The 26,404-nt window shown below is 38.2% G+C and overlaps 1 protein-coding gene across 4 annotated transcripts in view; it reads right to left on the minus strand.

Annotated features, from left to right (window-relative positions):
• LOC124802632 (anillin-like) overlaps positions 1-26,404 on the minus strand; it is a 155,075-nt gene that overhangs the window by 16,485 nt on the left and 112,186 nt on the right. For all 4 annotated transcript variants that reach the window (XM_047263527.1, XM_047263526.1, XM_047263528.1 and 1 more), the window contains one exon: positions 682-929. In XM_047263527.1, coding sequence (XP_047119483.1) covers positions 682-929 — 248 coding nt within the window. The remainder of the gene's footprint in view (positions 1-681; positions 930-26,404) is intronic.

Consider the following 26,404-nt stretch of genomic DNA (forward strand, 5'->3'; position numbering starts at 1 on the left):
GCCGTTGTTCCCCTTGTCACCTACAGCCCGTGGTGCACCACACTTGCTTTGGCGCCAGTTTTGGATAGGGCTTTTCTGCCATATACAGTGTACTTTAAACACGGGAGCAGGCAAACAGTTTACAAATAACTGTTTTGGAAATGCATCCACCCTTGGCCCAAAAGCCAATGATCAAATACATTGCTCCATTTCCACATTATGACAAGAAATGTACCTTTTCCTGCATCCCTTGAAACACTTTATATACCCTCCACTGCTAATGCTGTCACCTGGTGTTTGTGAGTGGTCTCATTGATATGACTGGAGTGTGTAATAATGGTACAATTATAAATGCAAAAGTAATGTCTTCAGTTTATCTTTATCAGCAGATATCCAAATTCCTTTAAAGCAATCCGCATCTATTGTGCCTGTAATAAGAAAACATGAATTGTGATACACTCAAAAGCTAGTGGAAAACAGCAAAAATAAGCAATGAAAGAAGGAAGATTGAAATTCACTGCTCTATCAATGAGGTCATTAAGGATGGAGCAAATGTTTGGGTTGGAGAACAAAAATGGCTGCATCCTTTTCATAGGAACAATCCTGTAATATGTCTTACATGATTTAGGGAAATCATGTAATATGAAAGAGAGCAAACACAACCACACAAATTATTAGTTCTGCATAAATCAAAGCTATTACCTTCTTCCCACTACTCCCATCAGTAATGTGATACTTGACATTGTGAGGCAAAATCTCCTTTTGTGTTTCAAGGCTGTAGACCTCAAGAGTAGCCTTAAAATCGGTGTAGAGGCCATTTAACTTCAATGGTCCCTTCCACATAAGTCCAGGTGTGCCCTTTAGCGCAGTAGGTGATGCAGCTAAAACAGGAGTGCCCAACACTTGTTCCTGAGAGCGCAGCAGACACATGAAATGGTGGCAAGTATTACCTGAAAAAGATAGATTCTTTAAGTTGTGTTTACATAGACCATGTTTTACAGAAAAATGCGGCAGCAATAATGTTGCCCCCAACATCAACGCAATACATGGCTATATCGGTGATTTGTATTGTTGGGTCATATCTACCTCAACATTGTATCAAACGTATTCTTCAGTTTGAAAGATGTGAGACTCTTGTGCAATTGTGGAAGTGTGCATCTTGTTGTCTCTGTTGTTGTGTGTATGAATGTGTGTACTTTTATGAGAGAAAGGGCAAGAGCTTGAAAGTAAGTTGAATACTGTGTTCCATTACATGTTTCGTGGACCACGCATCTGTCCATTATAGACGAATGGTTGCTTTTCCCTTATTTTGTGTATTTTTCCATCCAGGAATTCCCATTATTGTTAACAAACACATGATCGGTATTTCAAATAACTTTTATGAATTTCTTCAGTTGTTCCAACAAAGTGTTGCAAATACCTGGTATGAGAGGTGCATTGACGAGAACTGCACTTTGAGAAGCTACACTGCTGTCTGAATCACACACAGCCAAAAAATGAAAGGTGATCACCAGTCTTTTTGCAACTGTTATACAGTCTTTTATATCAGTGCTGATCATAGCAGTGAAGAAACAATACAGGTTGGTGAAGAACTTATACTAGCTATACCAGCTAGAAGGCAAGAAAAATGGTGCGATCTTATGACACAGCTCGATATCAAACAAAATAGTAGAAAGGCATGGCAATTATTGAAGAATCTTGGAAACGACCCAACAGCTACTCCCTCGGCCATCTCTGATATAACACCCCAAGGAAGAACTTGCTACAGGTCATCATCTCCCATACATGACAGGGAAGGTACTCAATAGACTGAGAACTGGAGTATCTCGGTGCAAGGAGAACATGAAGAAATGAGGATCCATCTCAGGGGATGAACTATGTGAGTGTGGTGAACCCCAAGACCATCGGCACTTACTCAACTGCAGGAAACTGTCAGAACCTGTGTTCATGGATGATCTGATTATCGCCAATGATAAGGCAGTCTGTGCAGCAGAATTCTGAGCAGCATATGGAATATAAATATGCACATGTTCTCTGTAATGTATATGTATGATATGCTATGTGTAATAAACTATATTTAATGTTATGTTCTGGACATGTATAAATAAATTAAAATAAATACCAGTCCTCAGTCGAGTTACTTTTAAAAGATATATTCAGAATCATATTCCAGCACTCCGAAAATGGTATGTATCCAGCATTAGTTCACGAGTTTCAGAAGTAGTCCTTCAATTAAAAAAAGGGAAAGCATCCACGATGTTTGATTTCTCTTTTCCTCAGTACTACTTTTCTCTGAGAAATGCATATGCAAGAGAGCCTCACCTGCTTCCACTAGCTACCTTTTGTCCATTTCACAGCCATAGTATGGCTCATGGAAATGCTTCTGGCCTGGAAATCTATTTCTGCAAACATTGTCAGGCAACAATGGCCAGCAATGTTAACAAACTGTGGCTAAAATTCTTCTGGCTTGCAAGGTTACAAAACCTGTGGCTGGAATGTTGCCAGGCAGCAATACCAGTATCTGTTACCGGCAGCATGTAATTTTCATTGCCTGTGTAAGCACACCTTTAGTAATGTGTATCGCAATTATAGCAGTAATAAAAGACAATTTAAAATAAATATTGTTTATCAGCAAACATAACAAATAAACTGAGTAATGCTCTCACTGTAAGAGACTGAACTGCAATTAGAGTTGTTGCACAGTACATTCTGATGTCATGAACACTCTAACACATGTGGTAGTATGGAAAATGAGAAATATCCCTTGTTTTAAACACAATTCTATATATTAGGGGGGGAAAAACACACCAGAGCCTCCAACTGGAGTAGTGCTGTTAATGAGCTTTTATTGTATTCCGAGGCCTACAGCTCACCATTCTATGCCAAACTCACTCCAGGGAATGGCATAAGACAATTTCAAATTTAAGTTTAATACAAATTAAGTAATGTTTAACAGGATGGGGATCCTTCAAGGATGTAGAATGATTCAAGGTACAAAGGAAACCCATAAAAAAATCTGTATACTGAATAAACAATAAGTATCACTATAATGTTTAGTGGTACTCATGCTTATGCCAGCTGAATTTAACCCACTAAATTGGAATGAAAGTTTGCACTTCAAAAAAAGCTGGTGCCTCCTTAGTTTTAGTAGATAGCTGCTGTGTAACTGCTATTGATAGCTAATATTTAATTGAATTCTATGGTATTTTTCTAAGAAAATATTTACCTACATCTGGAAGTACTGAGTCCTATTGAAACTACATTACTATTTGTCATGCAGCTTTACAACAAACATTGATTTTAGCTTGATTTAAATTAGTCTTGATTCTCAATTACTTGCTTTATGTTAGTCCAGGAACTTATTGAATGGCTTCCCACAAGAGTACATGCTCCATTCTGAAACCTATACAAAGAGACAAAGTCTACTTGAAAATTATCTTTGCTTTGTATTGTGACAGTCTAAAACACAGTTCAGCTGAAACTGATTTTTATTAACAGCAACAAAAACCATTGAGGAGTATGTGGACTAGGAAGCGAGTCTGACAATTCCACGGTCCTCAGAAAGGCTTCTGCATGATGTACAATAATCTACATTACACAAGGTTCTTCTTACATGTCCTTATACTGAATAAACCCTTTAATTAGTTTAGGTGCATTGGCCCAGGATATATAATTCCATAAGTAAACAGGAAGTGAAAATGTGCAAAGTAAGCCAACACAATGATAGGTGTTTCTAAAGACTAAAATGTTGAACACATCTATTAGTTTATGTGTGTGTTTAGCCAGTTTTAACATCTGTTGCTAACAGGTAATACATCAGGATGGTTTTTCATGTTTGGTTCCGCTCATACTATGCTTTTTATTGCCTTCTCAAAGGAGAATCCTTTACAATAGTCAAACTGAGAAGAATTAACAAGTTCTGCTTGGTTAATGAAATCAGTATTCTTTCATAAGCCACTTTTTCAAAGACTTTTGAAAAGATTGGTAAGAGTAATGTGATTCTGTAGTTAGAGGTCATTTGCTATCTGCTGTTTTGTAAGCAAGTTTTACTACAGCATATTTAAGGCTGTCAGAAAATATGACCCAAGTCATCTATTCAGTATAGGATAATCTTAACTCAGCACAAGGTTGTAATATTATGCTAGAAGTACTACTATAATTACTGCTTTTTAGTTATCCTCAATGGTTCAAGAATCATAAAAGAAGGTTGTATACGTGGAAGAAGCCTGGAGATACTAGCAGGTATGAGATAGAGTATATAATGGTAAGACAGAGATTTAGGAACCAGGTTTTAAATTGTAAAGACATTTTCAGGGGCAGATGTGGACTCTGACCACAATCTATTGGTTATGAACTGTAGATTAAAACTGAAGAAACTGCAAAAAGGTGGGAATTTATGGAGATGGGACCTGGAAAAGCTGACTAAATCAGAGGTTGTAGAGAGTTTCAGGGAGAGCATAATGGAACAATTGACAGGAATGGGCAGAAGATCAAGTAGGTAAAAAGACAAGGGCTAGTAGAAATCCTTGGGTAACACAAGAAATATTGAATATAATTTATGAAAGGAGAAAATATAAAAACGCAGTAAATGAAGCAAGCAAAAAGGAATACAAACGTCTCAAAAATGAGATCAACTGGAAGTGTAAAATGGCTAAGCAGGGATGGCTAGAGGACAAATGTATGGATATAGAGGCTTATCTCACTAGGGGTAAGATAGATACTGCCTACAGGAAAATTAAAGAGACCTTTGGAGAAAAGAGAACCACTTGTATGAATATCAAGAGCTCAGACGGAAACCCAGTTCTAAGCAAAGAAGGGAAAGCAGAAAGGTGGAAGGAGTATATAGAGGGTCTATACAAGGGCGATGTACTTGAGGACAATATTATGGAAATGGAAGAGGATGTAGATGAAGATGAAATGGGAGATACGATACTGCGTGAAGAGTTTGACAGAGCACTGAAAGACCTGAGTCGAAACAAGGCCCCGGGAGTAGACAACATTCCACTGGAACTACTGACGGCCTTGGGAGAGCCAGTCCTGACAAAACTCTACCAGCTGGTGAGCAAGATGTATGAGACAGGGGAAATACCATCAGACTTCAAGAAGAATGTAATATTTCCAATCCCAAAGAAAGCAGGTGTTGACAGATGTGAAAATTACCGAACTATCAGTTTAATAAATCACGGCTGCAAAATACTAATGCGAATTCTTTACAGACGAATGGAAAAACTGGTAGAAGCCGACCTCGGTGAAGATCAGTTTGGATTCCGCAGAAATGTTGGAACACGTGAGGCAATACTGACCCTACGACTTATCTTAGAAAATAGATTAAGGAAAGGCAAACCTACGTTTCTACCATTTGTAGACTTAGAGAAAGCTTTTGACAGCGTTGACTGGAATACTCTCTTTCAAATTCTAAAGGTGGCAGGGGTAAAATACAGGGAGCAAAAGGCTATTTACAATTTGTACAGAAACCAGATGGCAGTTATAAGAGTCGAGGGGCATGAAAGGGAAGCAGCGGTTGGGAAGGGAGTGAGACAGGGTTGTAGCCTGTCCCCGATGTTATTTAATCTGTGTATTGAGCAAGCAGTAAAGGAAACAAAAAAAAAAAATTCGGTGTAAGTATTAAAGTCCATGGAGAAGAAATAAAAATGTTGAGATACGCCGATGACATTGTAATTCTGTCAGAGACAGCAAAGGACTTGGAAGAGCAGTTGAAAGCAAAACAAAGATAATGGAATGTAGTCGAATTAAGTCGGGTGATGCGGAGGGAATTAGATTAGGAAATGAGACACTTAAAGTAGTAAAGGAGTTTTGCTATTTGGGGAGCAAAATAACTGATGATGGTCGAAGTAGAGAGGATATAAAATGTAGACTGGCAATGGCAAGGAAAGCGTTTCTGAAGAAGATAAATTTGTTAACATCGAGTATAGATTTAAGTGTCAAGAAGCCGTTTCTGAAAGAATTTGTATGGAGTGTAGCCATGTATGGAAGTGAAACGTGGACAACAAATAGTTTGGACAAGAAGAGAATAGAAGCTTTCGAAATGTGGCGCTACAGAAGAATGCTGAAGATTAGATGGGTGGATCACATAACTAATGAGGAGGTATTGAATAGAATTGGGGAGGAGTTTGTGGCACAACTTGACAAGAAGAAGGGACCGATTGGTAGGACATGTTCTAAGGCATCAAGGGATCACAAATTTAGCATTGGAGGGCAGTGTGGAGGGTAAAAATCGTAGAGGGAGACCAAGAGATGAATACACTAAGCAGATTCAGAAGGATGTAGGTTGCAGTAAGTACTGGGATATGAAGAAGCTTGCACAGGATAGAGTAGCATGGAGAGCTGCATCAAACCAGTCTCAGGACTGAAAACAACACAAGATTTTTTTAATCTTCTTCTTCTTCTTGCTAGATCAGCAGTTGCTCCATGGAGGAGCGCCCTTGTCACAGAAAAGCAGCACTCCAGTGAATGATGAAGATAATGACAATAAAAGAATGATGTCACAAGGATGGCAGCAGATTCATTTTGTTTCCATCCTAGGAAGTGGAAGACTGCTTAAGTAATGTAAGGAATGTAAATGTTTATAAACAGAAGTGTTCCCTGCTCCAATATTCAATTACTATATAACATTTTATGAAGAAACTATATCTCGTATTTGGTGGATTTGCGAGATTGTTTAGACTTAGTTTTATAGATTCAAGATTTCAGTCTATGAAGACGAAGTCAACAACAAGAATAAGCGTGGTGCATAAGAACAGCGAAGCAAAAGAAGATCTCAGGTGATCATATTATGGTTTCTGTACCCTTTCAGCTCTCACTCTTAATCTAACTACAAATCAGCTGCGGCAGAACACAGTTAACACTTCAGTACAAGCTGCTGTAATTTACTTTGCAATGGTGGTTTCAAGTGTAACTACAGTTGAAATTTCCTATAATGAAATCAGTTACTACCACAACTCCATTGTAACATTGTGATTTCTGTGGTATGGCCATTTTCCTTGAGAGGAACATACTTCTCATGCTTGCTTAATACGCCAAATGTATATAGGTGTATCTATCTCATGCATGATGTCATTTTCTTGTCCTAGTGTACTCATACTACAGTGATGGTAACTATCACAGAACTCGTCAACAGTACACGTGATGTCAGTTTCCATAACAATTTGTTACGAAGTGCATACATTTCAGAACAACATGGCCAATAAAAGGTAGAAGAAAAAGTAAAAGTGACTCATGAAATCAAGAATGGAGCTAAAATGGTTGATGAGCATCATCAATTTGGCCTTCGATTCTTCAGTCCAAACAATTGGAAGAACAAGTGTGAAACCGTTTCTGCATTTGTACTCAATGGATCTAAAATTAAGGTGTTATGAAAAGCTAAGCAGAGGGACATGGATGAAAAGCTGTTTAAGTGGTTTAAGCAAATGTGAAGCATCAGTGTACCCTTTAGTGGGCCTCCCCTTACGATGAAAGCAGAATTTGCCAAGAAATTAAAAGATGAGGAGTTTGTGTGCACCAGTAGCTGGATTGACAGATTCGAGCAATGTCATGGCATTACTTTTGAGCGGTGAAGCCAACAGTTTAAGTACTGAAACAATCAAACAATGGCTTGCTAACATGTGGCCTACAATTCGTGAAGGATATGCAGACTGTGACATCTTTAATGCAAAGACTGACATATTTTTTAAATGGACACCTGACAAAACTCTGAAATTCAGGGGTGAAAAACGTGTTGGTGGTAAGTTGTGAACAAATAACAGTTCTGGTTTGTGCTAATGCAGATGGAACTGAGATGAAAAAATTGCTCATAAAAAGTAAATAAAAAAATCCTAGGTGTTTTAAGCATGTAAAGTATCGTCAGTGCACTAGAATGTTAATAAAAACTTCTGTATCACCTCCAAACTCTTTGTAACTGAAATAAGGAATCAGGATTGGGAGATTAGAAGTCAGAAAAGGACTGGTTCTTGTTGACAACTGTCCAACACATCCTACACACTCTGGTCTGAAGAATTTTCAGCTTATTTCTCTTTCTGCAAATACAAGCTTATTGCAGCCCGTGAACCAAGGGGTAATTAGGAGGCCAAACTACCATTATTGTAAGCTCATATTACTGAAAATGATACACTGCATTGAAAAAAGCAAGTTTTTTTCTATTAAACAGATGGATGTGATCAGAGGCATTACCAAAGCCTGAAGCCAGGTCACAGCCTAAACATCAAGAACTGTTCCCGCCATGCGGGAATCATATCTGAAGAAATAAATGCTGTCAAAACTGAAGACACATTCGGTGACACTGATGATCTGCTGCTGTCTGCATTGTTGCCAGAAATCAACTGTGATATTCTCAATCAGTGTGACTATGAAATGTAGGTGAGAATAAATGATGACCTTGTTACATCTGAAGAGCAAACGGAAGATGAAATTGCAAATGAAGTGAAGAATCAGGTCCACAGTGACCACGAAGTGAGTGAGGGAGATGAAGAAGAAGAAGAAGAAGAAGAAGAAGAAGAAGAAAAGGAAGAAGAACAAAATAAAATGCCTATCCCTACTGTGATTGACACTTTATAAGCCATAAGAGTTCTAATCATCATCTATGAAACTTGGGGAGGGAGCAGTGTTATTGCAAATGAAATAATGAACACAACATGTAATTTAGAAAGTGTGTATTGGGCACACAGACAGCAGAAAAAATGACTGATTACTTCTCTCCTAAGTAAAGAAGTTTGATGGGTACTCAACAGGCTTAAGAATGAATACTTTATGTAAAATAAAACAAGGCCAAATGAATTTGTTGTTTTCCGTTTGCTACCACAATATATTGAAAATAAGGATCTCAGTTAAGATGACACGCTTTTATAACAACACAATTTTCGAGGTCCTCTGAATGTTGTTATGGCCAGGTTCCACTGTACTATTTGTCCTGCAATTGCATTTTCCAGATGAATTTATCCTGGGAAAAGCCTGGGGCCCATGTTGTAAATCACTGGGATTTGATGATGCAGGTTTGGTCAAACTGGATGCTTTTAGCAATCAGTTTTGCAAATAGCCACTTACTAGAAGCATTCAGATACAGCCCAGGCTGTGTGAAATGTGACCAAATTAGGAACGATGGATCACTCACACCCATGTGTGATCTCCTTTTCCCCTGAGTGATTATTCTATTTCTGTATTAACCCATTCCACAGAGCACTCCTTCCAGGACTTATCACACTAAATAAAGAGTGACAAGGTGTTAACACTAGTGTAATGTTCATTCTCTGCAGTATGCTTAATGTTTTCCTAGCTGTACAATTAAGATTACAGCCCAGAAAGTTACTTGCACCTGAGACTGTAATTACATGGTCTTTTCCAAGATCCTACCCAAGAGAGCACAAATAACAAGTGACATAGCTGAGTCTTGCATGTGGCTGCAAATACTAGTTACCTGGTACTGACTACCTGGATAGTTTTGTACCAGTTGTGACATAACAAGTGACATAGCTGAGTCTTGCATGTGGCTGCAAATACTAGTTACCTGGTACTGACTACCTGGATAGTTTTGTACCAGTTGTGACATAACCCACCCATGGATACTACTCAGCAATAAGACTTTCATGACGATCTTAAAATGGAGCTGCTCTGTGACAATGATGTAAAAGTTATGATGATGCAGTATCAAATACTCTGCCTCTCTTACTCAAGTAGTGGAAGAAACCAGAACCCACAACATTACTGTATATGGCAACAGGTGTGTAGCTGTGTGAGCAAAGAGAACACACAGTCCAAAAATCAGAATGCCTCCTGAATGATCAGACCGTCTGTCAGGAAAGGAAATAATTCAAACAACAAAATGACTCTTCAACAACTGTAACCAACACAATAAAGATATGATACAAAAAAATATGGTGAAATATGTAAATTAAAATTAAGAAATATATGTCATGATTAACTTAGAACTTAAGAAAATTCAAAAGAATTTACAAGAATGGGAGACATCAGCCAACCAATGGGAAAGCTTTCCCCTGGTGAACACACAATGCAGAGTGCTCCTGAGACTGAAGACAGAAGCATGTGAGATATGTTTGCTGAAAGAGCACATTCAAAGTGTCAATATTATTTAATCAGTGTAACACAGATAAGGTGATGCTAATGTGTACCAAGTACTCTACCCAGAAATAAACTATGTGGATAATGCCACAATTACCATATTTACCCAATTATAAAAAGGTTTTTCCCCCAAATTCGTCATTCAAAAAATAAAAGGTCATTTTACATTTACGTAAGAAGCTTTGGCTTGAGGTTTCACACAAATTTATTTTGGATAATTTCAAAGGGTAGGGCTTAACAAACAAGCTTGCATTCAAATAGACTAGAGATTTCCTGGTACGCTGAAGTGCTCCTGCGATTGATACAGAATCAACCTTGCTCGAACAATCACATGACATTTGACTGATGGTGCCAGTGCAAGGGACAGTCGTGAAACTACGAACTAGCCACTACAACAATCTAATGAGCTGCTTAAAAATCGACAATTTTGTGAAACACAAGAGGAAACTTCATTAAATACTATCAACTTACAAACTTTTGTTGCATTTGAACAGGTTTGCAATAAAAGTTCTTATATATGTAGAGATACTGTATACATACATTTATGCTGCTTTTCAAGTGAAGGTAACATTCAAAGGTGAAAATCTTGTTGTTCAAAAAACCATTACTTGATTCTGGACCTAAGTCAGTATTTAATTTGGTTATGAGAAACTGTAATGATTTACCAAGTGGGTTGCAAATGAGAAATTCGGTCACTGTTCATGTGTTAGAATACTGCAAGAAAACATTTCCAGCTTTAGGGCAAGACGGTGACATTCAGATAACACAAGAAAGAAAATTAATCCAGAATTAAACGTCTAACAAGCTAAATTAATCACATTAAACTGACTGGAATTATTATCGCAAGAAAAAGTTGTGGCGGAAAGAGACCCATTATGGAGATAATACAAACAGACGCCACTACATCGCAGGTTTAGCGAAAGTTCAATTACTGGACTGAGTCATGATACAAGCTTTTATTTATGTATTGTCTAGATGGGGGTAGTGTTGCACTTATGTGTTTTGTGCAGCAAAGATGTCGATGCTCAACTTGTGGCATGGCAGGAATGAATAGGGTGTGTGTCAGCTGCTGGTTCTACACAGCCAATGAGAGAGCAGTGGGCAGATGAGGTATTTGGGAGCAAGAGACATTGTAGCATTCTCATGTCAATATAGCAGTGAAATCCACTATTTATTCGGAGGAAAAAAAAAAAAAACACACACCAGCAGCTGTGTTCTCAAGTCCCATTGTAAGCACAACCTCAGGAATTGCAACATATTCGGAAGAAACAGTCATATCTTTGTGACAATGACAATATAAGGCTCACAGTTGTACTGTGAGGATGATGGTGGTAGTGGTGGTGATTTAGAATAGTGATGCCACAGACAGGCTAACCAAACAGAAGACAGTTACAGTAAAAGGCGACGAAAACAAGCTCTTTTTGTTTATTTCTCCTTGTATTATTAAAATGTCCACAATCATTACATGGAATAAGGTCATAATACGTGTAACGTTAACTTTTTAGGCTGTGAGCTTACTTCAGTAAAAGTTTGTGACCTTTATTAGTCAGAATACATTACAAAGAGAGAGAGAGAGAGAGAGAGAGAGAGAGAGAGAGAGAGAGAGAGAGAGAGAGAGAGAGAGAGACAGACAGCACGCACACAGTCCTGGGATTTCAAACAAAGTCCAAACACCGTGAAAGAGGAAGTAAGCCTCCAAGTCAAATGATTTAATGCAAGTATTTATGATCCCCACACTTGAAAACTGCCAACAACAACTTCACAATGTGTCAGAGTTGCTTGCCCATGTGCAAGTTAAATAACAGTCAGTGAATAAATTGCTTTTAAATTTTTTAGTGAGATGTTATGGGTTTGGATTATGATGTACATTATCATTGCACAGAAAAAGATTAAATATATAACTGCTTAAATTGATACTATTCCTGAGTTGAAATAGTTCCTTTATTATTCATCCGTGTTCACGTTAACTTCCATATATTTCAACGTTGTTAGCTGAATTCCCTTGTTCCGGTGACAATTATTTAACATGACAGAACTGTCTAATGATTAGATCTCAGTTAGGCTCTAATGGTGCTCGGCAATAGTGTGGTGTTAAATACCATTCTGGGAGAGTGATGTGCAGCCCTAGGCCTCTAACTTGCCAAGGAATGATGCTCGCAAACTATAAAATGATGTAATAATTTAATATTTAGGAGAATGCAAATGGTACACAAGGTTTTGATTAATATTTACATGTGGTGAGTAATCTGGAGGGATATCTCCGGGGATGTTTGAGCATACTCCATGAATTGTCCCCCTAGCAGGAGAAGCACACTGGCCCTAGAACAAGAGCCATAGATGATAACAGGAAAAAGACTAAAGTGAACAAAAGAATCTGAAATATATAATCCTCCTGTTGTATTTCAATCTGTCGATTTGACATTTACATTGAACAACAATATAAAAAGGGTAGACTGCTACTCATCACATAGAGGAGGCATCGAGTTGCAGAGAGAGAAGAGCGTTTAGCAGTCTTTCTCATTGTGCCTGTCTGCTACTCAACTTGTCCTCTGTGGTGAGAAGCAGTCTATTCTTTTCATATTGTTCTTATTCCATACTGGCCATTCCATTGTTTGATATTTACATTGAAATAAGAGTTACACAGTTGTAATGTCCTGTGTAAAGAAATGTTTAAAATGAAGCGAGTAAAAATACATGGCACATAGGTCTGTGAATTGCAGTTCAATGCAATGTGAACTGCTGCTCACAATAAAACAATACGTGTTCATTATCAGGTGTCAGGTGCAGAACAATTCACAGAAAGTGTGTTCTGAACTGTTTGTGAAAGAATTTAACACTGGAAGTTTTTTGGCAAAACTTCCAATGCAAACCTTAGTGGCCAAATGGCGAGAAAGTGATTCTGTAGCAAATAAAATCTGTGTCCGTAAAGAGTAAAGACAAGAAACATTCATCAAGCGAAGAAAAGACTGCACCAGTGTCCAATGTTGATGCTGCTTATATGTACAAGTAGAAATTAAGAGGTCATTGTGTCAAAACATTATCAAAAAGGACCTACATCTGTATTTTCACATATTTACTGTTGTGCACAAGTTAAAGTGACCAGATGAACTTTTGTGTATTGAACTCTACTGCTGGCTTCAGAGTGACATGGAATGAGGACTTTTTGATCTTCAGTTTCTCTCTCTCTTTTTTTAAAATTTCTTCAAATGAGGCCTGATTCAGTCTGTTGAGGTATACAAACTTGCAGAACATGCAAAATTATGCATCAAAACATCCCCATCAGTACTTTGAATAGCCGCTGCATAATCTCAAGACTGACGTTTGCCGTGCAGTGTCTGCTGTCCACGTTGTAAGACGGTTCCTTCACCGAACTGTTAATACCAATAGGTATGTCCACAAAAATATTTAATCTCTATGTGGATCAATACACTTAAGTTGAATTACTGAATTGATATTTGCAACAAAATGAAGCAACAGCACACACGAACTTAGCAAGCTTGTCACGAGTACAAGACGGGTTGGGCAAGGAGAGGACAATCTACAGAGGCAGTGCAATCTCCTGGCCACCTCGATCACCTAATCTCTCTCTCTCTCTCTCTCTCTCTCTCTCTCTCTCTCTGTGATTTTTACTTGTGCACAAAACTGAAGGGTCATGTGTGCTCAAATAATCCTCGCTCACTGGAAGAGCTACAGCAGAAAACTGAAAACACTATTACTTCTATCAGGAGACAGAGCCTTTAAACTTGTTTCTCAGTTTGATTAATCGATCCTAGCACTGAATCAACATAATCTGTGGCCATTTCCAGCAGCTTCTGTGGTGTTTCTTAAAAAAGAATATATATATATATATATATATATATATATATATATATATATATATATATATAAAAAAACAAAGATGAGGTGACTTACCGAACGAAAGCGCTGGCAGGTCGATAGACACACAAACACAAACATACACACAAAATTCAAGCTTTCGCAACAAACTGTTGCCTCATCAGGAAAGAGGGAAGGAGGGGGGAAGACGAAAGGTCTTTAAATATGTCTGCTTGTGTCTGTATGTGTGGATGGATATGTGCGTGTGTGCGAGTGTATACCTGTCCTTTTTTCCCCCTAAGGTAAGTCTTTCCGCTCCCGGGATTGGAATGACTCCTTACCCCCTCTCCCTAAAACCCACTTCCTTTCGTCTTCCCCCCTCCTTCCCTCTTTCCTGACGAGGCAACAGTTTGTTGCGAAAGCTTGAATTTTGTGTGTATGTTTGTGTTTGTTTGTGTGTCTATCGACCTGCCAGCGCTTTCGTTCGGTAAGTCACCTCATCTTTGTTTTTATATATAATTTTTCCCACGTTGAATGTTTCCTTCTATTATATACATATATAATTAAAAAAAAAAACAGATACTTTTCAGGACAGTTTTATTTTACCCACCCTTTATTAGCAGTCGAGGGAAAACGGTAACAAATACGATTTTCATTAAATCATTGTCAAGAATTTTATAAGTTAGGCAGAAAAGCTTTGTTCCACTGATCAAAGCCAGTCAACAGATGTACTCACAAGACTGTTTGGTACGTAAAAGCTGTTTGTGTAAGATAAATTTCATCTTTATTGAAAAGTAAATTCATACCGTAAAACAAATCTTGTGAGCACTCTTGAATCTAAATCAAACAATGGCAACTCCAGGTTGGAATATTAACATCAGGAAAAGGATAAACTGCTACTCACTGTAAAGATGACGTCCCAAGCTGCAGACAGATGAGGGGGGGAGGGGGGGGGGGCGGAGAGATTGTACAGCCAAAGCCTTCCACAGCAAAGGAAACACACATTTACAGAGCAAGCACACCTAACACATGAATGACCACTACCACTGGCAGCTGACTGGAATGCGCCTGTCACATGAATAGCATTCTGGAATGGATGGGGAAGGAGGAGGTGGAGGTGGAGGGGAGGGATAGCAGGATATGGTTAGTGGGAGAGAAGAGCGCTGTCTGGCGGGATGTACAGGGATTAGAGACTGCCAGCCACAGTGTTGGGAAATGGCACGAGGGGGAAATAAACGGGGAGAAGGAAAGGAAAGGAAAGGAAAGGAGTTGAGAAGGAGAGGAGCAGGAAAGTGGGAAGGATGGGCCACCTGTGAAAGCAACCATGTCATATACCAGCTCTGCTGCAACTATTGCAGTTTTTTTTATATTGGTAGGGCTACCAAGCAGATATTCACCATGATGAGCAGTCACTGCCAAATTGTGGCCTAGAGCAAACTACACTGCCCTGTGACACAACATGCAGCTGGACCTAACTTTCTTGATTTCAATGGCTGCTTCACAACCCAGGCAACTCCCTTCCACCACCTGCTTTTGTGAACTGCGCAGATAGCTGTTATCCTTACAACACCTTCTCCACTCCCAAAAGTATCCGGGCCTCCAACTAAGGTAACCTACAGTCCCCAAACCCCCCACCCAACAATTTCCACCTACTCGTCCTATCACCTCCTCCCTTTTCACATTCCCTCACCCTGTTTGTGCGCCGTCCTCTGCCAACGTACCTGCCTGCCATTCCCCATCACACCCCACCTCCTGATGGCCTGGCAGTCTAGTCCCTGCACGCACCAGCAGTCAGCACTCCTCTCCCCCCACACCCATATCATGCTATCCCTTCCCCTTTCCCGCCAAGTAAAAACTACAGATTGCTACTCACTTGACAGTCACATCCTGGTCAGAACTGTCATTGGTAGTGGTCATGCATGTGATGTGTGCTTGCTTGTGTGAATATTTTCTTTGCTGAAGAAGAGTTTTGTTGAGAGCTATAATGTGTAACAATCTTTCCATTGTGCCTGCCTGCATCTGAAGGGGTCATCTTTACAGTGAATAGCAATCTAACTTAATATTGCTGACACTCATGAATCTAATTCTTCACACCACTGTAACATGTTCTGCAGCTGGGAATAGTATCTTCTGTGGTGCTAGGTTGGTTTTTGGTGTTATTATCACGAAGTTTCCGAAAGTAAAAGTGCTCTGAACCCATCTTGGCAAGCAGCCTGCAGAGAAAACTGTCAAGAATCCACAAATGGTTTATTTGTAACATTTGCTGAGAAATAATAAACTGACACTGTGGATAAATGAACTCGCAGACATGACATATACAGACACCTTAAACAGCAATTTAAATACCGCCTGTGGCAGGCAAGAATAAAGAGTTAGAAATGACTTGTGGCACAGTAGCATGACAGAAAACTGTTTGCAATCTGCACAATTACTGGTGGACACACACTTTCCACACAACACTGCAAAAGACAAATTGATGAAAATAGATAAATGTGGAACAAAAGTGGGAATATGCACACAAAGACAATATAGATTGTCCATTTTCAGAAGAGGAAGCGAAGAAAAAATCCTGATATTGAAAAGGATTAAATCACCTGATCCTGACAGCATTCACGCTGAAATTCTACGTGCACTTCGTAAGCACATAAGTTTATATTTGTGCCAACTTCATAACACATTTATTACAAGGAAAAAAGCAAACTTCATTATCTTGGAAGGGGAGGAGGGAGGGGAAAGAGGTCAAAACAAGGACCCTCTAGCTCCAAAGGCCTACAAGACCTATTTGCCTTCTTGATACCTTAGGCAAAATGCTGGAGAAACTACTAAGCGGCAGACTACAGAAAAAAAAGGACTACTTCTTGGAATGAACACCCAATAATATGGATTCAGAAGTGGAAAGTCAACAGAAGACATTATAAATGAGATGATGAAGACTTGCAAAAAATGCCCCACATAAATAGGTCATAGCCATAATGGTGGCTATCAGCAGAGCTTTCCGTCACTTGTGGTAGCCTGCACTTTGACTGCCTAAGGGTCTTTGATTGCACACAAGCATTATGCAAATTTTTAAGAACTACTGTTAACAGCAACTCTCATGTAGAGGAGAAACCCTTACAAAAAAAAAAATTCAAAAGGCCACAAGTGGCCTTGTCTTCTAGAATCAGGTACTCGACCTGGTGTTAGAAAAGCTGCAGAAAAACAAAGCAGTCATAGGACTAGTGACACATGCTGACATCCCGATGACCCTTGTGAAGGGAAGCTCCAGAAGCAACTTGGAAGATGGATATACCATAGTCTTAACAATTATGTCAGTGATGCCAAGCAGTCAAATTGCCTGCGACACCTGAAAAGACCAAATACACGTTAAAAGGGAACCTTTTAAGAGACGAACATAGAAAGGTGGTTCTACTCCATCTGTTAAGTTTTCATACCTGCTAATAGCTTTATTTTTTTCCTCGTCTTCTATTTTTCTGCTGCATTTTCAACTCTATTATATAAGTAGTATGTGGCATATGCACCAAATTCCAAAAATGTCATTAAGCTTTATCCTATTTAAATTTATTGTTTGGATATTCCTTTTGGCTAGGCTGATTCCTGGAGTAACATTAGTGTGGTTATGGAGCATGTTAATTAAGAGTTGTAGTTAATTGTATTTTTTAAATACCACAAAAGTCTCTGGTTGAAATGTTTGTTTAGTCAAGTACACGTTTCAGTCATTACAATCGTCTTCAGAATGATACGTCCTCTTCTGAGAATCAATAGGGAGACGATCATAATGACAAACTGGTAATTGAATAATTTAGAGACTTTACTGGAATTTACAAAATTTCGTAACATTGAATCACTGTCACCTTCATAATAACTATGTCACCCCTCATTACAGTTAAGGTAAGAAATATAGTTGATAGAAGTAAAACTCTGTAAGCTAATCAGCATAACTCCATATAATGATGCATATCATTGTAAAGCTACGTATTCCAATTTTCAAGTAACATAAATCATTTTGCGTGAAACTAAATATCTTCCAAAATAATTAGATCTGAAGCTGCAGCTAGCATCATTTTTCATTGCATATTTGTCATAACCACTGTTAAATTCCAAACTTTGACTTATTTTCATTATTCTGGACATTATGACAGAGAGCATTGTGTAATTAGCTTATTAATTAATAATTTCAAGTGATTTACTCTAACTTGCAATACGGACTTCATATGTGTAAGTAAGAGGATCAACATCATGTAAGAATAATAGCATCCATGTACTCTCTTAAATTTTTAACCAGCAACAATATGATGCATAATAAAAAATTAATGGTAATTTTAGTTTTTCATAAAGAATCTATTTATTCATCGACATTAACGCTGTCCCCTTCAAAATAATCCCCCACAGATATAATACAATTGTGCCAGTGCTTTTTACAATCTTGGAAGCAATTCTGAAGCTCACTTTACTTCTTGGTGTACAGCTCCTTCAGCGATTCTGTTTTTATCTCATCAATGGTGGCAAAACAACATCCTTTCATTGTTCTCTTCAGCCTCGGCAATAGAAGGAAATCACAGGGGACTATGTTTGGCAAATATGGTGACTGAGGCAGCATAATGGTTTTGTTTTTTGCCAAAAAATCTTGAACATGCATTGATGTGTGAGCGGGAGGATTATTGTGATGCAATTTCCATGGGTGGGTTTGCCACAGTTCTGGTTGTTTCCTTCAGACTACTTTACACAATTGGTGCATAGCTTCCTCACTGTCCTTGTGACTGTAAGGCAGGAACTCATTACATGCTATCCCATTTTAATAGAAGAAAACAGTGAAAAGTACCTTGACAAGTGATCAAACTTGTCAATTCTTCTTTTTGTCTGTTTCGAGGTCATACCCTTATGACCACATTTTGTCACTTGTTATAACCCCTCTTTAGAAGTTCTGGATCATTGTAGACTTCCTTCAGAAATTCTTAAACATTATTATGCAATGTCCCTTTTGATCGAAAATCAACAAATTTGGAACAAACATTGCTGCTACACGTTTCATACTCAAAATATCTGAAAAAATTGCTTGGCATGAGGCAAAGGATATGCCGACACTGTCAGCACCCGCTCTTATGGTGATCTGGTGATTTTCGGAACCATTTTCTTTACTTCTTCCACAGTCTCATCAGTAATTGATGTGCTATGGCCTCCAGGGCAGTCATTGTCTCCAATGTCTTATCAATCCTCTCTCAAAAGTTTATACCACTCAAATTCTTGTGTTATTCGTAGTTGATTCGTCAAAAGCTACAGCCAACATTTTGAATGTGGTGCTGCACTTTATTCCGTTTTCAAGCAAAATCTTTCTCAAAAGTAAAAATTTGCCGAACAGTTGAAAACACATACAACTAAATATTCAAAACAGCTGAAAATGAAAATGTACATCAGGAATGTGTGTGTAAAAAAAAGATTAAAAAATTTAAAAATTGGACGTATAAAGCAAAAGAAAAAGAATTCCTATTATCTTTTGATCACACCTCATATCTATTAGCCCAAATCACTCTAGCTCTTGTAGTACATCCACAACGATAAAATTCAGCCTAGCCAATTTTCAAAGTATTATGTAGTTTACGAAACAACAATTTATTCTTACATCAGTCTTTACAAGGCCATCTCGGTCCAAAACTGGCAGTCAGCAGTCAGAATTTATATGCATAAATATCTGTGTCAAAATATGTGAAAAAGACTGTATCTTGTGGAAGAAATATTATTTAAAAAATATTAATAAAATAAAACCACCTCTGTTTATCAGCTGATTTGGAAACTAAAGACTGTGCCACACGTAATTATTTTACTTGGAGCGACTTTCAAAACTATGACCAAATTATGGACAGATTACTGAAAAATTGTGCTTCAGCTGCATGCCAAGAGATTTACAAAACTTCCTCATAATTCCTGTTAATTACTGTGAAGGCTACCCTTGTGTGGACACCAGTTACTTTTTGTATCAGATAAATTGACCACTGTCTCAACAGAGACAACTAAATTGAATAAATGTGCAAATTATTGAAACTAAAATTGTTGAGTCATCTGCATTATTGAATGGAAACCTTTCAGGAGTCAATAACATTTCTGCAGTTCTGTTTTATCTACAGAGTGGAGACCACCACTAGAGAGAACGATTAGAGCTAAAGTACATTGGGGTAATGACTTTATCACAAGATAATGAAAATAACCCACAGGTCCATGAAGAGATGCGTCAGCAGATACCTAGGTGTCTTACTGGATGAGTGACAAAGCTGTAATGTACATATTCAAGAAATGAGCAAGAGAGGCAGGAACATGGTGAACAAAATTATAATCCCTGCTAGTTATGGTTACAAACTACCAATGCAGACAATAAGAACAAATCATAACACCGTCCTAATTGCGATTATGGGATACTGTGCAACTACCTGGGCACTCATAACACCAGCACAGGTAGTTAACATGGTGTAATGCAGAATACTTCAGTTGATGGGAACTTTTGGTACTCTGTCAGTTCAGATGTTGCAGGTAATGCTTGGCTGTCACAGAGATGATGCCAAACAGCAAGATGCAGCACATATGATTTTTTCCCAAATATAAAACAGAGACTAGGAGTGAGGCACTTAAATCCCTCAAGAGGCCTGGTATTTCCTGACTGGTGATTAACCTCACACTACCTACTGACATCGAAGTGTTCAAATACAAACCTCCAAATGTGCCTGTAGTGAAAAGGGCATGCCAGAATGTACTATCAGGAGATGTCCACTGTATGCCAATGTTGGCAATACTGATAGGCAGCAATTGAACTGGGACAGACGACTTGATACTAAGGAAATACTACTATGCAAGACGGAAAGGCAGTTCCTGTACAACACTGGCAAAGCCATTTCAAAAAAGGCTTGGGCAGTGTGTTACCTTACCAATCAACTCCTGTCTACTGCACTACATGATGATGTGACAGAAGATCGAGATGCAGCAGAGTGAAGACAGCCGAGTTCAACAGTTACAGCAGACGAACAGCCAACACTACACATATGGTGATCATAACACCAACAGAACAGTCAAAACATAGCCATGGGCCATGTCTAGCTACCCCAGGAACTGGAATCTGAGTGACGTGGGCTGGTACATGGCACTACCACTCACCAACAGCAACGATCCTCTTTTGAACTAGAGGAGTTGTCTCCTGTCACCAGGTAGCCGACAGACAACAAAAGAGGCAGATGCAACCACAACGCCTTCCTCGGCACACAAGGAACTGGTAGGATATGCCTACAGACCAGGGAGTGATGGATGCATTGTTGAATGTGACAGACAAGAACTGATGTTATAGCAGTGGCAGACACATTTAGATTTTGCAGTAGGTGTGATTTTTATTAACAGTAGAATTAATTATGTTGATGAGAAGTGGTATTGTTTTGAATGTAATAATGTATTTTGTATAATTAGGGGCCAATGTACTGAAAAAAAATTGCTACTGATAATAACAACTTGTGTACGAATGAGTGCAGCCTAGTTTAAATTATAGGTAATAGGATAAAATGTAATAAATCAATGTCAAAGGTTATAAACAATATGCCACTTTTCTGCAATAGTAAAATGAGTGATCAGTAGGTCACATCTGCCATGAATGAATACAGAGCTACACACGGCAACCTCTTAACATAAGTGTCAGAGCACATGAAGCACTGCAGCATTCTGCCTGCATAAGCCAAGCCCATTACAGTCTCGCACCATATGCCCAGTTCTGTCAGATCAATTCTGAACTTTGGTTGACTGAATACTTTTGTCCTCAACTTCCAAATCACGGAAGCTATTGGCAACTGTTAGACGGAAGCTAGCGGGCTTGCAGTCTCTCTTATCTTTCCACCGACTTGGAAAGTCCAACTATAATCCTGTAGCCTTAAAGTTACTACTAAAGACTGCAGCTTGCAAAACTGATGGCTCTTCTTGCGATTCTGATAAACATCCCAAATTCCAAGATGAGCTTCTTTCTAACCAAATTGAGTACAACAGTGATGATCAGTGCATCTCCAGAAGTGGACAACACATTTCCTTGTGCAGGATGTTACACCACATGAAAATAATGCCGACATTCCTCACTCTGACTGCAAGACCTGACAATTCTGAGGCAAACTCCACACTTTACCATTTTGAAAATTCAAGGTATTTGGTTAAAAACTTTTGTTCAAAGAAAGATAACACCCAACAGATTTCTATATTTGTTTGTAAAACAAAATCATTGAGAATGAAAATTATTTTGTAGTTATTATGTTATATAATTTAAATGTAGCTTTTAAGATTGAATACTTTGCGTAATGAATTTCACTTATGAGTGAAACTAAAAATTATCCACAAAAGATAACTTTATTTACAATAAAGAATTAAAATTATTTGCGAGAGATCATGTTCACATGACTTTCAAGAGCAATTTATTTAATCTTAAGTGTCAGTTAAGTTAAGATATGCCAACATTACCTGCCACAGAAATGGGGATTAGGTTAGTTCACAGGCATTATATAATCAAGAAAAATCAAAATAATTTGTCGGATTATATTCAACTAATAGGTTTGTTAATAAAGGAGTTATATAAAACAAATAACTGCGTGCATTTACTGATATTAAGACTAAATATAATGTTGTTGCAAAGTATTTTCTCACTTTAACACTATCTCCAATGTTATTCCATCTCTACACTGAGAAAGCAGTAAAGGATACCAAAGACAAATTTGGTAAGGAAATTACAGTTCAGAAAAGAGAGATACTTTTAGGTTTGCTAACGACATATTAATCTATCAGTGGCAGCAACGGAGCGCGAAGAGCAATCTGTAAAGGGTCTCATAAACATGGTTAACACCAACAAATGATAAACAAGTATAACTGAATTAAAGTAGGCAATGATGAGAAAATTAGTTTAGGAAATGAGGAATTAAAAGTGGTGGAGGAGTTTTGCTGTTCAGGCAACAAAATAAATAAAGATGGCAGAAATAAAGAGTTACTAATTCCTCCATGTGCTGATTCTCGACTATTTCTTTAATTAATAAAAACTACCTCAGTTGCTGTTGATAACTTCACTGATTCCACTACCAGTTTCAAGGGATTCTGAAAAATTATGATGTAGAGAAGCACTGTCCCAATGACAAAAGTGCACGTCAGGTGGATTAAAAATATCAAGTGCCCAATGATCCAATGCACAAGTAAGATATTTGTTGCAAGATAAAATCGAAGTATTTGGTGCATAGTATGGACTTCCAGGAAAGTAAACAATGGTTTATTTATCAATCAATTAACAGAATTGTGGGAAGCAACATGTTACAAGAGGATATAAACAGGGTGTATAAGCCAAAAAGAAAAAAATTCTCGGATGAAAAGTCCCCACATTTCCCACTTGTCCCTGGGTGTATACAGTGCAAGCAACAGCAAGATAAGCACTTCTGAAAGAAATTTGTTAACATTGTACTAGGGGCGTTTGAAAAGTCTGAGAGATGGCACCACCGGCGCGTATCGAGTTCATGTTTAGTTAGTAGCATGTTTGGAAAGAACGCACACCAAGTTTCAGCCATATTGGTCAATTTCTTTGTGTTTGGCATTCGTTTGAATCAAGGAAGTCGAGCGATTGTCAAAAACTGGCTGAAAAAGAGTTTTATGTGGTGATTAAACATTACTTTATGAAAGGCAAAACGCCTCAGGAGACTAAAGAGAAGCTTGATAAAAGTTACGGTGATTCTGCACCTTCGATTAGAACAGTTTCTAAGTGGTTTCAAAATTTTCGGGAGTGGCCATATGGGCACAAGCGATGCTGAAAATTCTGGATGCCCTGTGGAGGTTACGACTCCAGAAATCATTGATAAAATCCATGATATGATGATGCATGACAGAAGAGTTAAGGTGTGTGAGATTTCTAGTGCTGTGGGCATCTCGAATGAACAGGTACATAATATTTTGCATAAACATTTGGACAGGAGAAAGTTATCCGCAAGATGGGTTCCGTGATTGACCAAAAAACGGAATCGTGTGAAGCGTTGCAAGGATGGTTTGCAGCTGTTCAGAAAGAATCCAAAGGACTTCAAGTGTCGTTTCGTGACTGTGGATGAAACATGGATACATTACTATACTCCTGAGACCAAACAACAATCTAAACAATGGGTTACCATGGGAGAATCTGCACCAAAAAAGGTGAAGACCATTCCTTCAGCCAGAAAGGTTATGGCGACTGTCCTTTTGGGTTTCGCAAGGGATAATCCTCATCAACTATATGGAAAAGGGTAAAACCGAGCTGCAAGAAAAACTCCGGCGATTGGACAGCAAAAAATTCCTTTTCCATGACTACAATGCACCAGCACACACCTCAGCAGTTGTGGTCGCAAAATTAATGGAAACAGGATTCCAACTCGTTTCACATCCCCCCTATTCTCCAGACTTGGCTCCCTCGGACTACTATTTGTTCCCCAATTTGAAGAAATGGCTGGTGCGACAAAGATTTTATTCAAACGAGGAGGTGACTACAGCAACTAATAGCTATTTTGCAGACTTGGACAATTCCTATTATTCGGAAGGGATAAACAAATTAGAACAGCATAGGACAAAGTGAACAAGTCTAAAAGGAGACTTTGTCGAAAAATAAAAAAGGTTTACCCCAAACACGTAAGTAATTTTTATTTTTGCACGGACTTTTCAAGCGCCCCACGTTTACAAATTTAAGTGTTTGGCAGTCTTTTCTGAAGGTATTTGTCTTGAGTGTAGCCTTGTGAAATGTGGATGACAAACAGTCCACACAAAAAGAGAACAGAAGCATTGGAAATGTGGTACTACGCGAGGAAAGTTAAGTTTAGATGGGCTGATCAAATAACTAATGAGGAGATACTTAAATACACTGGGAAAAAATAAGAAAATTATGGCACAGCTTGACTAAAAAGTAGTATTGGTTAATATGAGACATGAAGGAATTATCAATGTGGTAATGGAGGGAAGTGAGGGGGTTAAAAATTGTAGAGGAAGGCCGAAGCTTGAATATAACAGGCAGGTTCAAATGAACGTAAATTGTAGAGGTTTACATGGGGTGCATTTGCGTCGAGAGCTACATCAAATGTCTCTTCGGACGAAGACAACAACACGCATTATATCCTTGTGACAAATGTATTAATATTCTATAGCTGTAAATGCATTAAAATGAAATCTACGAAGCTATGGGACAGCAAAGTCAGAATTATTAATTTATCTAATTGAAAAACAAGACATTCTTCAACACAACAACTGTCACACTGATGTTTTATACGCTAACTAATCTGCATCATTCTACATCTGACACAGCAATTTATTTATAACAGGGCGTTTCTGGAAGTCAATATACTTTTATCACAGAAGTAAGATACGTTTTGGATATAATATGGACTTCCAGGAAATCAAACAATGGTTTACTACTGATCTATGCAAAATCTTGTGTGTATAAACTGAATCCTCTGTAGGCTGATTCGCCTTTTTGTGAGGATATTGCCTTTTTATTGATTATTTCTCAATACATTTTGCTTCTGCTTAGGTCTAATAATAAAAGCCAAACCTAGGGACTTTTTTTCAGTGCTTTGTATATTTTTAATGAACCTGTGCCATCTCTCCACTCCCATGTTAATACTAAATAATGAAGACATTTGTTTAACTATCTTCATTATTTGTCAATCTTTTCTTTATCACTATGTTCAGTTACTAGCAACCATACAGATCAAATAACAGCAATACTGCATTTACCACTGTAGTAATAAACATAGTACATTTACATCTACATGGATACTTTGCAAGTCATACTCCAGTGCCTCATCGACCCACCTTCACAATAATTCTCTATTATTCCACTCTCAAACAGCATGCGGAAAAAACCAAACATCTATATCTTTTTGCGCGAGATTTGATTTCACTTATTTTTTATGAGGATCATTTCTCCCCATGCAGGTTGGCACCAACAAAATACTTTCGCATTCGGAGGAGAAAGCTGGTGATTGAAATTTCCAGAGAAGATCCCGCTGCAAAGAGAAAACCTTTGTTTAATGATGTCTGCCCAAAATCCTGCATCATGTCCAAAACACACACTCCCCTATTTTTCAATAATACAAAATGTGCAGCTCTTTGAACTGATAAGGATTCCACATCATGGAGCAATACTCCAAAAGACGATGCAGAAGCATAGTGTAGGCAATCTCTTTAGTCAAGTCGGTTGCATCTTCTAAGTGTTCTGCCAATAAACTGCAGTCTTTTGTTTGTCTTCCTGCAACACTTTCTGTGTGTTCTTTCCAATTTTAATTTTTGTAATTGTAATTCCTAGGTATTCCATTGAGTTTATGGCATTTAGATTTGATTAATTTATCATGTAACCGAAGTTTAATGGATTCCTTTTATCACTCATGTGGGTGATCTGACACTTTTTATTATTTAGGGCCAACTGCCAATTTCTGCACCATACAGACGTCTTTTCTAAATCGTTTTGCAATTTGTTTTGGTTTTCTAATGACTAGATGATAAATGACAGCATTGTCTGCAA

This window comes from Schistocerca piceifrons, chromosome 6, assembly GCF_021461385.2.
Source record: "Schistocerca piceifrons isolate TAMUIC-IGC-003096 chromosome 6, iqSchPice1.1, whole genome shotgun sequence".
In the NCBI taxonomy this organism is placed as follows: Eukaryota; Metazoa; Arthropoda; class Insecta; order Orthoptera; family Acrididae; genus Schistocerca; species Schistocerca piceifrons.